The sequence below is a fragment of the Ursus americanus genome, chromosome 3, assembly GCF_024610735.1.
Source record: "Ursus americanus isolate L20-20 chromosome 3, mUrsAme1.1.p, whole genome shotgun sequence".
NCBI lineage: Eukaryota > Metazoa > Chordata > Mammalia > Carnivora > Ursidae > Ursus > Ursus americanus.
The window spans coordinates 82,484,464-82,502,991 of NC_142129.1; the positions used below are offsets into that span (position 1 = coordinate 82,484,464).

The window sequence follows — 18,528 nt, forward strand, 5'->3', positions numbered from 1 at the left end:
CAGCCTACCCCCACCTGGCCCTCTTTGGAGGTGAAAGTCAGGTAGGAATACACAGGTGGGAAGGTCCTTGCAATAACTAGCAGAGCTTTACTGTTTGTGGTGTCCTCTATGGACCAACAGTGGCAGCATCCTCCGGGAGCTTGTTACCCTGTAGACTCCAGGCTGCTGAATCAGAATCTACAGTTTAACAAGATCCTCAGGTGATGTGTATGCTCATTAAAGTTTCAGAATCCTTGATTTGGGGTGCTGTTAGCAGAAGTAACTGAAAATCCAATTCAAACAGGCTTACATAGTAAAGGGAATCTGTTGGCTCACGAAATTGAAAAGTGTGCTGATAGAATGAGTTTCAAATGTGCTGGGATCCAGAGGTTCTTAAGTTATCAAGGCTCTGGTACTCTTTTTTGCTTATCTGGGCTTTTGTCCCTCCAAGCATATCCCCTTAACATTATTTCATTAAGAACAATATGAAAATATAGAACAGTGTATCCTAATAAATGCTAAAATAAAAACTTGTTGGGTGAAGTGTCTGCAGTCAGTGAAGTGTCTGCCTTCAGCTCAGGTCATGATCTAAGGGTCCTGGGATTGAGTCCTACATCGGGGTTTCTGCTCAGCGGGAAGCCTACTTCTCCCTCTCCCTCTGCCTGCCGCTCTCCCTGCTTGTGCTCGCTCTCTCTCTGTCAAATAAATAAATAAAATCTTTAAAAAAATAATTAAAAATAAATAAAAACTTGTAAAGCTTGTTACATAGTACTCTTTGGTGGAAGCTACCAAAATTTTGAAATGATTGTCCTTTAAAATTGAGTCTCTTGGCTGCAGGTAAAATAAAAGCCTGACTCCTTCTTGTTGAACAGTAGGAAGTCTGTTATCTTTAGTATCAACAAGGCCAAACGTAGGGCTGGTGCGGAGAATGACAGGGCAGGGCTCCCTTTCTAGGCAGTTCTCAGGGCTCTGCCCAGCTCCTTCTGTGGACTCCATCCTCTAACTGGAGTGAAGTCCCAGGAATCTTGTCCAGGCCTTCAAATATATAAAGGCTGAAACAGATCTTCTTTTCCCATGTCTCCTTTTTTGAGGAATAGATAAATCTTTCCCAGAAATAACACAGCTGAAGCTTCCTTAAAGCCCATTGTCTAGCATTAGTTTTCAAGCCCATGACAGAGACCTCGAGTTACTTCTGAATATCCATTCTCTCCGCTTTCTTTAGTAATATTGTTCTGGTCTTAACCTGACATATGGCTAGCCAGCTAAAAGACCATATTTCCTTGCTTCCCTGGCATCTATATTTGGCCATATGACTAAGTTCTAGTCAGTTAAGCGTAAGTAAAAATGTTATGTAGAACTTCTGGGAAGTATCCTTAAAAGGGAGGCAGCATCCTCTCTTACTGCTCTTGCATTCTGATTTCTGGAAAGCAAACAGAATGGGTGAAGCTTTCATGGTCATCTTGGATCCTGAGAATAAAGATATACTCAAAGAGCTGGTGAAGCAAAAAGCTGGAAGAAGCCCGGGTCCCTGATGACTTTAGGGACTTGCCATTACAAGTAATGGACTGCCCACCTTCAGTTATGTAGGAAAAGAAAAACTTGTGTGTGTAATTCATCTTTAATTTGTGTTTTCATTAACCTCTGAACTTAATCCTGATGGATGCACATGCTCGTTCCTAAATCAATCATTGGCCAGAGGATTAAGCATCCAACTCTTGGTTTCTGCTCAGGTCGTAAGCTCAAGGTCGTGGGATCAAGCCCCACGTCGGGCTCTGCGCTCAGTGTAGAGTCTGCTTCAGATTCTCTCTCCCTCTCCCTCCTACTCTCTCTCTCAAATAAATAAATAAAATCTTTTTTAAAAATAAAATAAAAATAAATTAAAATAGGGAGGGAGCCTTCTGAATATTTACCTATGAAGCCACCTTATTGTAAGTGCTGTAGCATCTTACTTACAAAACTTAAATGATTATTTCCTGCGAAGTGCAGAGGAACCTTACTTCCATTTAGATTCTAATGCATATTCTGGTAACTGCTATTAATTTTCATGAAAAAATTCTCAGCTGTGCTCTCAAAGGATTAGCCTCCAAAATGCAAGGTTTGGTTTTTAGTTGGTATACTTTTACTTAATTTCAACACACATGAGGCTGTTAATGAAAACATTCTTTTAGGGATGCCTGGGTGGCTCAGTCGGTTAAGTATCTGCCTTCAGCTCAGGTCGTGATCTCAGAGTCCTGGGATCCAGGGCCTCATTGGGCTCCTTGCTCAGTAGGGAGCCTGCTTCTCCCTCTACCTGCTTCTATCCCTGCCTGCTGCTGTCTCTCTCTCTCAAGTAAAATAAATAAAATCTTTCATACAAAACAACAACAACAAAAAGAAAACATTCTTTTAGCATGTTTACTATTCCATTGAATTTGAATTTTAAACCTAGTATCTTTAGTCCTTTCCTTCGATACCTTGCAGTTTAGACTTGGATTCGATTTATTGAATAGACCATTTTCTAATTCCTTCAAAAACCTCTAGCAAGCTCTGGTCTTGGCTGGGAGAGTGGAGTAGAACTTTTCATTTTAACATCTCTCTTCAAGAAACTATTTTCATTTACAAGTGATTCACAACCCACATTTCTAATTCCTGTAGTTTCCTTCAACTCTAAAACTCAAGATGAAATTACAAAGGGTCTAAGCTATCATGAGGAGACCATATGATCTAAGCTCTGTGATTTCTCACTATGGTCCTAGAATTTCACCCCAGTCAGGGTGTGGTGTTTGGGTAAGTAGAAGTCTCAGGCTGTAAGGTAGGAGTACTCTAATTCAGTTCACTAGACATAATTAACATAAGCACCCGTAGCAGAAGGCTTGTTCAGAGCCCAACTTTGTGCTTAACTAACTTTGCTGCTTTAGACCACTCATTTCACCTTTTTGAGCATCAGTTCCATCATCTATAAAATAAAGGCCTCGATTACAAGATCTTTAAGTCTCCAGTTCTGTGCTGTGTTCCGATTTTAAGGAAGACGATGGTTCATTTCTAAAATCCCCAAGAAGGGGGCCTGGGTGGCTCAGTAGGTTAAGCGTCTGTTTTTGGCTCAGGTCATGATCCCTGGGTCCTGGGATCAAGCCCCACATTGGACTCCCTGCTCAGCGGGGAGTCTGCTTCTCCCTTTACCCCTACCGCCTGCTCGTGATCACTCTCTCTCTCTCAAATAAATAAAATCTTTAAAAATATATAAAGTAAAATCCCCAAGAAACAGAAATATTTCTCTACACAAAGCCTAGTTCCAGCGCTTAATGATTCTATGAGGCAGCTTTTTTTCTTGTTTCCAGCTTTATTGAGGTATAAATGACAAATGAATTTATGTATATTAAAGTGTACAACGTAATATGAAAACATTGTGAAATGATTACCACAATCAAGTTAACACAACCATCAATGAAGCAGCTTTTTAAATAAAGAAGATAGGACTGTCTCCAGTCCTGTGTTCTCTAGAATTCAAGGATAATCCATCAGCACTTTTCTTCTATTAACCCTTCACAAATTTTAAGCCTGTTAAGTCACCATTCACCAGTCTTTTCCTTAGCAAATGATCTCCAGAGCTCAGCCATTAACGTACTACCTTCATGGTCTGAGTTTCATCTTTCTGCTATCTGGGTTATTATGTTCTCTATGTTCCTTTTTACTTAATTTTGAAGAGAATTTTTATATAATCACGGCTTGATGAGGACTATATATATGAGGATTGTATCAGTCTTGCTCTGCAAAAATAGAGGTTAACTGTGAAAAAAAAAAAAAAAGACCCAGAAACGTGCTGATTTTTAAAATAGGCAAGTAAAGACTTCATGAATAAAGCAACAAGCCTCATTTGGTATGAAACATTTGTTGTAGTAGCTCCCCGTAACTTCCTCCTTTTTGTGCACCAGCAATGTTAGTGGCCTCATGAAACATTTCTACTAAATCTTCATGCACTTCACAGGTGGGAGGATTTTCCTAGGTATAGGGCAGTGAGTAATGGAGGTCTACCCGAAATCATCCACTACCTCAACTGGAGAAACATGTCTCTAGGGCAAGATCAATAGTTTCCTTTACCTTTATTTAGAATCATTTTCAAACCCTAGCAAGCCTATGAATCGCCCCAGGCTCTGGCTAAAATGCTCGTTTCTGGGTCTTGCCCAGGTCTAGATAGACTAGAGCCTAGGAGCCTGCCTTGTAAAACAACTTCCCAGATGACTGCAATGTGGGCAGTTTTTAGACCCTAACTTTGAGAAATGTGATAAGGCTTTCTTTAGTCTACTACTGTATTGACTCATTCTTCAATAACTTGAGCACTTTTCAGGTGCCCCTAGTAGAAGGCAAAGGGGCAAAGGGAGGTGCCAAGACTCAAGATTCAATATTCATGTCTCCAGGCAGTATATGACTGTCGGATGAAACATACTTGCAATATCTCTCTAGGCGTTCAGGGTTGGGGGTTGGGAAAGTTGAGGTGAGCCGAAGCTGTGGGAAGGCTTTATGGATCCAGATTAGAAGGACCTGGTGACTTTTTTTGTTTCTTGTTTTTTGTTTTCCGAAGGAGGGTGGAATCAGAGGGGTTCTGGAAGTTAGGTAAGTCTGGAGCTGAAGTTCTAGGTGCAAAGGCTGGAAAAGTCAGTTAAGGTCTAGGCACTTTATCCTAGGGCGGTGAGCTGGTCTTCTGCATGGGGACATGAGGATAGCTTTGTCTTAAGGGAGAGTAATAACCTGGCGTTGATGTTCAGGATGGATTGGATCTGGCAGTGCCAAAGGCACAACAATCATTAAACTTACTGAGGGTGCGTGCACGGGAATGGAAAGAAAGCTGAGTGGCGAGATTAAGAAAACGCTGGATTTATTCACAGGGGTGGGGATGAGAAGGTCTCCAATATGGAAGAATGAGAACACTTTCAAAAGACTAGGCACATCGGGAATCCTGAACAATTCAGCTTCGTAAAAGCCAGTTCGTAAACTCCTCAACAATTTCCTTTGAAAAAAGGGAACCTCTTGAACAGGCAGAGGACCTGTTTGTGCCAAGATTGTTAACCCTTTCCAGTGTCTCCGTAGCTCTCAAAATAGAACCGTCTTCACACGCTCCCTGCTGCTACCTAAATACTGCTGATGAAACACCATCTCCCTGAAGCTGGGTCCAATAGGCTCAAGATGCTGCAGGCTTCCGCCCCTGCGATGAACCAGAACCTTCTCAGGTGACCTAGCTAAAATACCTCTGTCTTGTCAAGTGGTTTCCAACTTCGCTGCACAGAGGAAGGACCCAAAGATTAAAAAAAAGAAAAGCCTAGCGCCCACATCTAACGTACAGCATAGCTTAGAAACCATTGGTTTAGCGACGTCTCCACGGCCCTTCACAGCAAATCCTTCCACTTGTCTGTAGTCCGCCGGAAGGACGCACGTGGAAGGTTCGGGGCCGAGTGGGCCTGGTCGCAGCGCCGCAGTCCCCTTCCCCCCCAGCCCGGCGTGCCCAGCCGGCCTGGAGGAGGCGGCGCTCCGGGCTCGGCAGGCCCGGCCGCAGCAGAACCGAAAGCGGCCGGCGCGGGGAGGCGGGGGGAGAGGAAGGAGGGGCGGGCGCCGGGGGAGAAGGGCGAGGTGGCGCGCGGAGGGCCGGGAATGCCCGCGGCGCGGGGCCCCAGCCGCCCGGAGGCTGCGTCCGGGCGATGGCTCTCCGTCTGGTCTCCGACTTTGACCTCCGGAAGGACGTGCTCCCGTGGCTGCGGTCGCAGCGGGCGGCGTCGGCGGCCGCCGGGGCCCGCGGCGGCGGCCCAGGTGCTGGAGGCGCGCGTCCGGGTGGGGGGCAGGTGGGGGCCGGCGAGGGGGTGGAGTCTGAGTCGTTCTTAGCCAGGGGGCTCCCAAGCCGGGCCGAGGTCGGTGGCATCGACCCGAGGCGGGGCCGCCTGAGGCCCCTGCCAACCTGTGAAGGTTGGCACGGAAGGGGTGAGCTTACCCTCTTGGGAGTGCAGGCTTCGCCTCCTTCACCCCCCGCCGCTGGGTGAAGGTCAGAGGGGCCGCCCGGGGGCATGGTCGTGTGTGGCTGGACTGCACTGCTGCTTCTCGCGAGTCCTGCAGCTTATGGCTCGCTTGTTGCCCAGCCATTCACCTTTAACAGAAAGGCCAGGGACACTAGTGGTACCTCAGCATCACCTCGTCAGGGCAGGGCGTGGAGGAGCTGCTGGCTGGACCGCGTTCCTCCGGCCCAAGGCTGCAAGGAGTGGGACAGGGTCTTCTCTGTGCTTCATTCACATCCTCTCTGCCTGGAATGGTTCATCACCCCGTAGGGGCTCTGCAGAGACTGGGGGCTCCTGAAAGTTCTTGCCTTACGAGAGATGATGAATCATGGCCACCAAGAAAACCACCATAAAAATACCTAACCGTCGCGTCGTTTGTCTTCACATTTGTGAGCTGTTTCTGTGTGAACAATGTCCGTGATTTAGGGGACATGCCACTTCATACGTGCGAGAGGGCGGGGGTCTGCTCGCAGGCTGTGAGCAGTGAACTAGAGCCTGCTGTTTTCCAAAGAGGCACCAAGTCCATCGCCACCAAGCCAGAGTGCGCCACCTGTGCCGGCTCCAAGAGGGGTGTGAGACAGCGATGGTCAGGTTCGCTGTCCAGCTTCCTCAGGGTCAATGAGAATACTTACCTCCTTCACAGTTGAGGCTTTGCTTTTCATCTGTCTCAAAAATCCTTTGTTTTGGTTTTGATGAGGGAGAGAAAAGTGACTTTTGAGCCTTTCCAGCATTGATCAATCAAAACTTTTAAAGAAGGGGAACTCTGTGATTTCTCACATTTTTTTTCTTTTTAAGAAGTTTGCTGTAAATAATGATCCATCCTCAAGGCTTAAATATTCAGCTTCAAAGCTCTCATACCCTGGATCCCACCTTGTAGGAGCTTTTCACTTCAGTGTGTTCGCGCCCCTCCCCCACCTCGGTGTTTTTCCTTAAACACTATAGACTGCTGGAGGGTGTTTTTTAGAAGGTTTATCCTCGCATCTGCAATTTCTCCCCCCTAACTCTGAGGCAAGTTTTCTCTCCCTACCTTATATCTTCACACTACCCTGGGGCTTTAGCAGAATTATTTATAGGGTAGCTTGTCTTGGCATGTTGGTTATTAGTTCCAAATAAGGGGTCATGTTTATGTAGCTCAAGGCTTGAGTTTGCTGTGGTGTCATTATTAGTAAAGTTTTGCTTTCTTGGAAAAGAATTGAAGTCTCCTAAAGAGGTTTTGAAGGTTGAACTTTTTGTAAAATACAATAGGCAGTTCCATGTCTGCTTTCCACCACGAAGTAGTCCTTTCCCTGAGTGCAGTCATAGAGCTAAATGGCAGGTGTCTGCAAATGAAAAGCTAGGTGAAGTGTGAAATGCCACAGTCTTATGTTTCAGTAATGTGTGTTGTGATTGAACAGCTGTATGTGAACCAGCTACACTTTAGCTCCCTGTGCCTTTTTCACTCATCTGTGAGGAAGCATGAATTTGTGTATTGACATTCCACTAAACAACAGATGAACTTAGCTCCTCAGAAGGTAAACCTACTAGAAATACCAGCTTTTTCTAATATTGGTAGTATTTTTTTCTTGCAGAGCACCTTGGCAAGATTATTACACCTGTTCTGCTAAGAGAATTGTTATTCCTGATGATCACCAGTGGGTGGTAACTCAAAAAAAAAAAAACAAAACCCACACAGTTAATTCCTCTTCTATAATTTGTAGCACTGGCAGGGGAATCTGGGATTCTATTTTATTTCTAGCATGGCTATTACTCCACACATCTGGCAATTATTTTCCTTTCAGAGTCTCAGCTTTTCAAATGTAAATTATAAGTAATTATACCATTGTAATGTCTCCTCTCTGCACACTTGCTATCTAGATTTGAAGCCTTAATATTTTTACATCAACAAAAACAATTGAAGATTTCTTAGTGGTGCTAAGTAATACTCACTAAGTATGGCATATTCCTGGCAAAATAGCCAGGGAGCTGGGCAAAGTTAACCATGGAAATTCAGTGCCTGTGGGATAGTATTTTAGTCAACCAGTGGTTAAGAGTAGGGAGACCAGATTTGGTTACTACCTATCCTCCTGGTTCTGGGTTGAACTTTTGGAAAATAATCTCTCCTGAAATAAATGGAAAAAATATTTCTTTTAAAAACTCAAACGATTATACCAAAGAATATTTTAACACATGTAACCTATAAATAACAAGAAACAAAACCACACCCCCACCTTAAAAATAGAACAATATCAGGGGTGCCTGGGTGGCTCAGTCAGTCTGACTCTTGATTTCAGCTCAGGTCATGAACTCAGGGTTGTGAAATGGAGCCTCACATTGGGCTCCACATTCAGTGCAGAGTCTCCCTGAGTTTTTTCCCTCTGCCCTCTCCCCACTTGTGCACACACATACTCCCTCACTCTCAAATAAATAAATCTTAAAAAAAATAGAATAATATCAAGACTTTTGAAGGCTCTTGTGTCTCCCAATCTGATCCTATTTTTCTATCCTTCATCTCTCAGTGACCATTTAACCTTTGATCTTATTTGTAGTTTTAACCTATATGTATATCTCCCTGTGCAAAATATCATTTCATTTTGCTTGTTTGTGAACTTTAAATGAAAAAATATTATATGTATTCTTTTTGCTTTTTTTTCTTCTCAGTATCCATGTTGACTGCTACAGGTCATTAACTTTCACTAATGTATAGTATTTCATTGCATGAATATACAACAGCATGGTGGACATGGAGTGTACTGCTTAGATCTTCCTTTCAAGGAAGAGCTTCTCCCAAGTGTGGTGAGGGTGGTCAGTAGATAAGCTTCAGCTGTCAGCCCCTTCAGGGATTGCCTCCACAGAGGACTTCCTCGCCCAGTGTCAGGACATTTTGAGTGTGGCCCACATTTACTTAGGGATTGAGGTGGGGTATCAAGGCTGTCTCAGGGTGCTTCCTAACTTTGCTTATCCTTTTTCTAGTGGTGGCATTTGGGAAGTTTCTGGGGTTTGCTATTACAGTCAATGCTTTTGCTCACTTTCTTGTTTATGTCTTCTGGAGCGCACATGCACAAGTTTCTCTAGGATGGATGCCGAACTGGATTTGCTGAATCATAGGCTATGTTTGTCTTCACTTTTCTTGGATAGTGCCAAACTGTTTTCCAAAGCAGTTGTACTTATTAACAACCGCATATGTGGTATAGAAATATTTTTGTACTCCATATTCTCACAAGCTCTTGATATGTCCAGATATTTAATTTTTTGAACTGGCGAGTCTAAATGTTATTTCATTGTGGTCTGAGGTTTAGCATCTTTCTGTATTTATCGACCTTTCAAATTTCCCGTTTTACGAGATGTCTGTTCATCCTATCCGTTTTTCTATTGTTTTTTTATATTGATTTTTAAGCGTTCTTTATTCTGAATTCTAATCCTTTGTTCATCGTATGTGTTGCAAATATTTCTTCTCACCCTGTTTTTTTCAGTTTGTAGTGGGGTGCCTTTGATAAAGGAGGGTGTTTCATTCTACTGTAGTCTAAGTTGTAAGTCTTTTCCTTTTTGGTTTGTGCTTTTTTGGATATTTTAAGAAATCCTCTCCTATTTAGGAGTCAGGAAGGCATTTTTAAATTAACTTCTTAAAGTTTTGCTTTTTGCATTTTGTTTTTTAACCCATCTGGAATTTATTTTTGTATGTGATATGAAGTAGGAATCAGACAGGGGAACACAAGAGCCTTCCAAAGTCTTGATATTGTTTTGTTTTTAAGCTGGGTGGTGGGTAAATCGTTTTGCTTCATTGTTAGGTATAAGGTTACGTGTGTTAAAACATTCTTTTGTAAATTGTATTGGTTTTCTATATTAATAGTTCTCGTATCACTAACCAAGTAGCCCTACTTCTCATTGACAGCAAAGCCACTTCCGTCACATATCAAGTTTCCACATGTGTGGGTCTCCTTTCCTGGGTTCTTAATTTTGTTCCTTTTGTCAACTTAAGATGAAGACATCTTAATAACTCTCTTTATGATAAGTCTTAAAAACTGGTGGAGTAAGCAGTCCTCAGGACCATCTCAGCTATCCTATGCCCTTTTGTCTCTCATATATACATATTTTAGAATCTGCCTATCAGATTTCACCAAAAAGTCTGTTGGAATTTTGAGTTGCATTGAATCTGTACATCAGCTTTGGGAGAATTGGCATCTTTACAATATTAAATCTTACAACTATGAACCAAGTATAATTTACTATTTATTTAGATCCTCTTTATGACTCTTAGTAAGTCTTAGACTTTCTTCCATAAACGTCCTGCACACTTTTTGCTAGCTTTATTTCTAGGTTGTTGTTATTTTATGTTGCTTCCATAAAACTTAAAAACTTAAAATGCACACTTAAAAACATCACATGCTTTAGCTATTATTGATATATAGCAGTACAACAGATTTTTATGTATTAATTTTTTACCCAGTGCTTAATCCCCTGTTATCATGTATCACTTTCAAGAAACTAAGAAAAAGTCTGTGATATGCAAGTTTTCTAAAGTTTAAATGTCATATGTGTTTAAGACCAGAAAGAATGTAGGTTTTCTTGCCTATATTTTCTTGTCTGCTTTGATTACTCTTGGATCTATCATACACCAGATTGATTCATCTTTCAGATACTGTAATCATTCATCTTTACCAGAAAAGTGATGTAATTTACCAGGTGACTGATTCAAGAGTAATGTTTTCTTGTTGCCCCCTGTATACCCCACCCCCACCCAACCCCCACCATCCCACAGGCAGATTCTGGGGGCCAGAGGTCTAAATTTGACATATTGTTTTTATATATTGTTTCAGTATTCTCTTGCTACTGTTGTTTTCACTTTTCTTTCCCCTGCCTTCCTAGCCTCCTTTTCCAGTTCTCATATTTCTTTGTTGCTTCTTAACTAATCACCCCATCCTTGCTTTTTTCATTTTTCATTGTATTCAGAATATAGTTATAAATCACATAATAATGTTTACCTTATAAGTTTAGGAAGTATAATATCTGGTCATGTTGAGCCAACGATTTATGTGAATTATTACAGTATAGACGTATCATAGGTATGATCATATTTTCGCACCTCCTGATTTATATATTAGGGATCAATTCAAATTTTTGTATAAGGCTCTGAGACGCCTCTCCCCCCTACTCTTCCTAGTATGGCCACTGGAAGACAAGAAACACTTTTATCTGATTTTTGTCTTAAAGCAGTTGGGAACAAAATTTACACATTTGGCAAACATCTTCCTATAAAGTGAAATCACTTGTGTTTGGCAAAGAGCTTGAAATGGAAAAGAGTATCTGACCAACCAGCTGTAATTTGACATGAGCTGTGACTTTCCATCACATTTAGTATTGAGGTACTCTCCTTTTCTGTCATAGGTTTACTTATGCAAGTATCTACATTTTTTCTTCATGAGCTCTGAGGACACTGAACTGTAAAATTAAACCACATTTCCTCATTTGAATTGCTAAACTTCCTCCTCTGGACTTTCCAGCGATGAACTACTGGGAGAAGAGTCATAATGAATAAGCAAAGAGGTTATTGAATTCTTCTTTTAAAAGGGTGTGTCTAAACCATGAGCAACTAATCCGAGGAGGAAGGGCTGACGGGTTAATAGTGTGTGGTGAGACACTGGTCTCTGGATTTCCAGCATTGCCAAATTTGTCTAATTCAAATGTCCTTGAGATGAGAACCATGTACTTAACTACGGGATTATTTTAAGACGACAGTTATTACTACTTAACAGATCCACGCGGGCATTATTTTTATTATTTATTTCAACTCTATCATGGTTACATTATAAGCTGGTCCTAATTATGCTGTCTAATGAACATTGTTTAACAGATTCTACGAATATGTAGTTCAGAGGTTCTCAACCCTGGCTACACATTAGAATCACATGGGGAATTTAGAACACACACACATACCCTAGAGACTGGGCTTCCCACAAGCCCAGTAAAATCAGGATCTTTTGGGTGGGTCTTGGGCATTCATGCACTTTTGAAAGCTTCCCTAATCATTCTAACCCAAAGCCAGAGTAGAGAACCATTGGTTTAATGGAACAAGCATATATTATTTGTTGTAAACGGTACTTGGGGATTTTTGTTCTCTTAATTGTTTAGTGTTTTGAAAATAGATGTGCTTTTGCAAGTAAATTGAATTTTCTTAGCAAGACTTCTTGTAAAAGAGTTTCTTATCTTCGCTGAAACCTTTTAAGTGTACTTTAGAGAAGTCTCTCCCAGCATCCTTATAATCTTGAAAGAAAAAAAAAATACTTCTCAAAATATTGACACATTGCATTCCAGAAGTTTTGAGTCATGTGCAGGATGAAAAAAAAAAAAAAACTCCCTGAAATTCTCTTTGGATGTCTACAAAATCTACCTTAGAGGATTTTTCAGCAATTACCCATTGTCCCATTGTAAGCATGATACTGGAAACTTAGTTCATTCTGTTCACCTTTTTTTCTAGGTTTGAGATTAGTCTGTGCCACTTTTTCAATATTATATTGGCCAAGTATCTGAACCTCGTTGAAACTCAATTTGTTTTCTTAGTACAGTGGGCCTATAATTCCTGATACATTATGGATGGGATAGAAAGAAATCTGTAAATTGTTAAGTGCTATTTAGCAGTAAGCTACTGAGTCATATTATTCTCCTAAGAGACTAGGTGATTATCCTTATTTTTTCATTAGTGGAAAGTGTGTCTGACAGCCCAGTAAACATTGAAAAATGTATACGGCCATATTAAAACAAAAACAGCCCTTCCCTGCTCCCTTTGCCCTGCCCCTGGAAGATCCAGGCAGCTTCTTCCTATGAGGGGTGGGGAAGATGTCAGGATGATTCTTAAATTTTCTATGAAACCTGCTCTTTGTCTTTTGAAATATTTCCCACCTGCAACTCCAGTGCAAGGCTCCAGGTCACCAATTATCCTTGTTTTTTATCCTGTTTTTTTTTTCTTTTTTTCTTTATTTTTTTGAGAAGGAGGGACAGAGAGAGAGAGAGAGAATCTTAAACAGGTTCCACACGAGCGCAGAGCCTGATGCAGGGCTCAGTCTCACCACACTGAGATCATGACCTGAGCCGAAATCGAGTCAGTTGCTCAACTGACTGAGCCACAGACATCCCCTGTTTTTTTTCTTTTTTACTCAGGAGCACAAACTGAAATTTTCTCTGAGTTAGAATATTTTGCATACATTTTGTCTGAATATTGAAACTTGTCATAATCCACATAATATTTTAACGTCTAAACACTATTCATGTGTGGGGGAAATGAGTCAAGTTTAAGCAATTTAATTTTGAGGAAATTGGGGAAATATGCATTTCTCTCCAGTTAATGATGATAATTACCAAAGTTGTATCTACTAATGTTTAAACCTTGAATTGTAGAATTGAGAGGAATATGCTAAAATTTTAGCTGAAAGGTGATGGTCAGTTAACTTACAAGTTAAATGTTTTGTGTAAAGAATCTTTCTTTAAATCAAAATATGGCTTTCATACAGAAAAGTACACAAATCATAAGTGCACAGCTCAGTTAATTTTCACAAAGTGAAACACACCCATGTAACTAGCACTCAGAGCAGGAAAGAGAACATTAATAGAACCACAAAGTTCCCCTTCATCGTCCTTTCCAGCAATCATTCATCTAGCATCATAGATTCATTTTGCCTGTTTTTGAAACTTGTGCATAAATTAAATCATATAGTTTATACCTTTTTTGGGAGGGGGAACGATCTGGGCTTCTTGTGCTCAGTTATTTATATGGTACATTACAGCAAGTTGTTGATTATGATTGTTGTGCAATTGTCCATTGTTTGGATATCCCACAATTTATTCACTCTTTTTGCTTGATGGATATTTTGGGTTTCTAGTTTGGGCTATTATGAATCCTAGTGCTATAGAAATTACATGTATCATTTGCTGAAATATGTGTATATTTCCAGTATACACATATACACGATATATGTACAATTGCTGACCCATGTATGTTCCACTTCAGTAGCTGCTCAAGTTTTCCAATTTACATTCCTCTTAACAGTGTATGAGACTTTCAGTTGCTTCACATTTCTTGGCATCACATAATATTAAAACATAATAAGTTAAGAATTTGTATTATAATCATTAGGGTAACTAATCAAAGAATAGCAAAAGAACATATAACTGACAATAAGTAGTATAATGAAATAATAAGATTTTTGATTAATCCAGAAGAAGGCAAGGAAAGAGTAAAACAATTGAGTCCCATAGAAAATTAATGGTAATATAATTGATACAAATGCCAAATATCAGTGATTAAATGTAAATGGACTACATACTCTAAAGGATATTGCTTGTAAGACTACGTATCTTAGGTATAAGGGCACAGGAAGAGTAATAATAAAATGAAAGAAAAAGTTATGTAAGTACTAACCAAAAGAAAGCTGATGTTACTGTACTGATATCAGACAAAGTAAACTGAAAAGCAAAAAGAATTATTAAAGATAAAGGACATTTTACAGTAAGTAAAAGGGTTAACTAGTCCAGCTCCTTGTTAAAAGGCATATGTGATTTTTTTAGGTGCAACCATATGCAACTGCAAAAGCTTTACCTGGCAGGCCTCATGGGGGGAAAGCTGCCCTCCCCAAACCAGACTTGGTGCATAGCCAGTGCACTGCAGTTCCTGAAGGGAGTTGTAGTCAAGACTCAGGTATCCAGAGCTGCATTCTCAGCCTCTTTATCAGGAGCCATCTGCAGAGACCTTCCTTTGGTACCTCTGCTAAAACTACCTCCGTAGGAAAAGGAGGGAACCTTGAAGATAATTTTTCTCCACTTTGACTCAGTACTTTTCCACTCTTAGCTCTTCTCTCTGTCCCTGCCCTGAGCCACGGAGTCCACAACACTGCAGGAGTCTTTGGTTGAGGGCTCCTTCAGCAGTGAGAGATTCCCCACCTCTCTGCTGATCTACCTGACCCTCCACTAGCATGTTATTCCATGGGGGAAAATGAATTGGGAAGCTGGTGCTTTCTCTGGTGTGGACTCCTGCTTATACTATCACAGCAAGTGATAAAAGCCTTGACTATTACTTGCTTTTTTATCTTGTTGCTTTAATCAGCTACTTGGACACAAGGCAGTTGTACTGAGTTCCTGATAGGTTAATCCACCAGGAAGAAATAACAGTTCTAAATTTTTATGCCTCTGACAACATAGCTTCAAAATACATAAGGCAAAAACTAATAGATACTTAAAATTCATTGAAGTATAACATACACAAAGAAAAGTATATAGGTTAAGGGTATACAGCTCAGTGAGTTATTGTCAAATGAATCTATCAGTTCATTTACCCAACACATAGCATTACCAGCACCTCAGAAGGCTCCCTTGAGATACCTCCCAATCACTAGTCCTTTCCTCTTCTCTAAGGGTCACTACTATTCTGACCTCTTACACAATAGATTAATTTGCCTATTTTTAAACTCTATATAATAGAATCATTAGTATGTGTTCTTTTTTACTTGACTTTTCACTACTATTTGTTAGATACGTTTTTAAACATTCCCTGTTGGGGTGCCTGAGTGGCTCAGTTGGTTAAGCATCCGACTCTTAATTTTGGCTCGGGTCATGAGATCGAGCCCTGGTTTAGGTTCCATGCTGGGTATGGAGCCTGCTTGAGATTCTCTCTCTCTCTCCCTCTCCCCCTCTCCCCTGCTCATGCACGTACTCACTCTCTCTCTCTCTCAAAAAAAAAAAAAATTCCCTGTTAAATATTAACTTGCTGTTATCTTATCATTTTAGGTGTTTTGGAAAATAATTATGAGAGCTTACGTATACTAAATGTTGAAAGAAATGGAAATATTATTTATACCTATAAGGTATGTCTATATTCTCTTTTTTTATTGTGGTAAGATATGTCTAACATAGAATTTACTATTTTAACCATTTATGGTTTTTTTAAACAGAATTTTATGCTATATCTTACTGAGGGGTAATGAATAATATTATTGGCATTTAACCTTTAATGTGACTTTTTTATTTTGTGAGATTAAATAAGGTGATTGAAATTCAGTCTTAATGGAATGTTTTCTTTTTTTTAAATAAAAACTGTTCACAATGTCTGACACTCAGAGTCAGTGCTCAGATTTTTTGAGTAAATGAACAGTTCCATTTTTCAGAGGAAAAAAATGCTAAGTGAAAGATGTTTAAACCTAATTATTATGTAAGGTTTTATCTTTGAGAAAATATTAAATATGATTACTCAACATCGTCTGTTTAGATTTAAGTATGCTCAGACTTTTGAGGCATTATTGTTTAATGTGTGTTTTCCATATTAAGAGTTCTAAGGAATAAAACTGTAATTTTACTGGTAACTTTACTATAGTAGGGAAACACGAAAGTATAATTTCAGTGGCCAGCTTGCTTTGCACGGATGTATTACTGCATTTATTTATTTATTTATTTGCTCAAATGTTATTTTAAGTTGGGGCACCTGGCTGGCTCAGTCGGTGGAGCATGATACTCTCGATCTTGGGGTTGTGAGTTTAAGCCCCATGTTGGGTGTAGAGACTACTTATATAATTAAAATGCTACAAGTGTGCTGCATTTAAAGAATTGTATGATTCAAAAAGTTTTATTTACAGGAATATCATGGACTTGTTTTAGCCACTTCCAGTCTCTATCATATGTATTGTCTTGAAGAAATAAATGGAAGTACAAAAGGATTCACTCCTTTGCTATACTCTACCACCCACTAGACAGGGTCCCCCAGATTCACTGAGCTGTACACTCTTAATCCATTTTACTCTTTGAGCCCATATTACTAGCTGAAACAGGTTTGGTCCCTTTCTGACATGCCGCCTTTAGAGTCCTTATTGCTAATATTGATCGAATTATTGCAGGTTTAAGACTAATAACATCCTAAACTTCCTAAACAGTGATATGTAATAAATATCTGGTTAATTTTTTTAAGGATGATAAGGGAAATGTCTTCTTTGGATTATATGACTGCCGAACCAGACAAAATGAGGTAAAAATTACTATAAATCATAGATTACTCATTAGTTATTGCTTTTAGAGTTTTTTCTTCTTTCTGCCTCCTATTTCTAGATACAGATTCTCATTTCATTTTCTAAAAATTTAGTTTTTATTTCTTTGCCTTCCTTCTCTCTTTTACCATCTCTTGGTGCCATTATCTTTAAAAATAAATAAGTAAATAAAGTGCAAGGAGTCCTGGACCAAAACATCACCTGAAGTTTCTTAGTCCTTTGAGGTTTAAGCAAAATTGGTTCAAATCAGTTAACCAATATTCTGTAGGAATGTAAGAAGTCCGATGCCTTCCTGAGATCTGTGTGCTCCCAGAAGGTTAGGATCTCATAATGACCTCTGGCTCTTCTGAGTTCCAATTCTCCTTAACCTTCACTTCTCTTCCTTCTCAAAGATCCAGGTGTAGAACCCAGCTTCCTTTTCTTAATTTTTCCCCACACCACCCACATAGAACATGGTTGATGTGACAAGTCTTATCTAATTCATGGTGCAACTGTGAGGGAGTCATTTTATGCCTATGGAAAAACAACTTACAAATATTAAGGGACTAAGAAGTCTATAAATGTACACTGGCACAGAAGGTTCTCCAAAACATACTGTTACGTGAAAAAAAGCAAGTTGCCAGAATAACACATTTCATTTATATTTAAGAAAACTTGCAAGAAAACATAAATATATGTTAAAAACTCATTTAAAGAGATCTGGAAGGCCACAGAGTCAATTACAAACATGTTTCCTTTTGGAAGGGAGTTCATATGGGGTGAACGTAGCAGAGAATTTGACTTTTATTTGGTGGTGTTGGCGTGTTTTAAACACTGAGACTATGTCCATGTGTTATCTTATAATTAAAAGGGTAAAACACTAAAAGTTAAGTGTATACATCCATGATTCTTCTTACTTGTAAATTAGAATCCCTCAGAGCTAGAGTCAAAGGAAACCAAAATGTTTCACGTGAATTCAGAGCCTCCTTATTCACTCAGAGTTCACTTTTTCTAATCAAGCATTTCGTGACTTTTCAACATTCTTCATCAACTTCTGGCCATAGGATTCTAGTGCGTTCTTAGTGCTTTTTTAAATCTGCAGGTACAAATTATCTTCCTAATACTCCTGCTACATGTTGTTTCTCTTAGCCTGTTCTCTACTGAGATCTAAGACTCTTAATCTTTTCTTACCCTCTGAGGGTATTGTAAGAGAGTTTGCCTAATATAACTGCAATTGTCTTCATTTCCTCAATTTGCATATCATATCCTCCTTCTGCATGACCATTTTCATTTTCTTTAATATTTAATAAGGAAATGGAATCTTGCAACATTTCAAACAGTAAGAAAATTTTTAAAAGAGTAAGTAAAAACAGAAGATTACTTTGCCAAGCCTCTGAATATGAGAGTCTTACAGGAGATGCACTTGTGCTAGTCTGTTAGAAATAGTTAATGATATCATAGTGAGGTAACTTGATTAAAACTTTACTTGTCTCAATAATTATAATAGCTGACATCTGAGTGCTTATTATGGGTGGCAGACATTGTAATAAGTGCTT

The 18,528-nt window shown here is 39.7% G+C and overlaps 1 protein-coding gene across 6 annotated transcripts in view; it reads left to right on the forward strand.

Moving 5' to 3' along the window:
- Window positions 1-5,549: 5,549 nt before the first annotated feature.
- The window catches only part of GSAP (gamma-secretase activating protein), a 79,263-nt gene continuing 66,284 nt past the window's right edge, over window positions 5,550-18,528 (forward strand). For 4 of the 6 annotated variants that reach the window (XM_045793404.2, XM_045793405.2, XM_045793407.2 and 1 more), the window contains exons 1-3: window positions 5,550-5,757; window positions 15,747-15,823; window positions 16,918-16,974. In XM_045793404.2, the coding sequence (XP_045649360.1) occupies window positions 5,649-5,757; window positions 15,747-15,823; window positions 16,918-16,974 (243 nt within the window). In that variant the 5' untranslated portion in view covers window positions 5,550-5,648. Of the gene's footprint in view, window positions 5,758-11,357; window positions 11,517-15,746; window positions 15,824-16,917; window positions 16,975-18,528 lie in introns of all 6 variants that reach the window. The other 2 variants (XM_087861154.1, XM_087861151.1) reach the window with 2 other exon arrangements.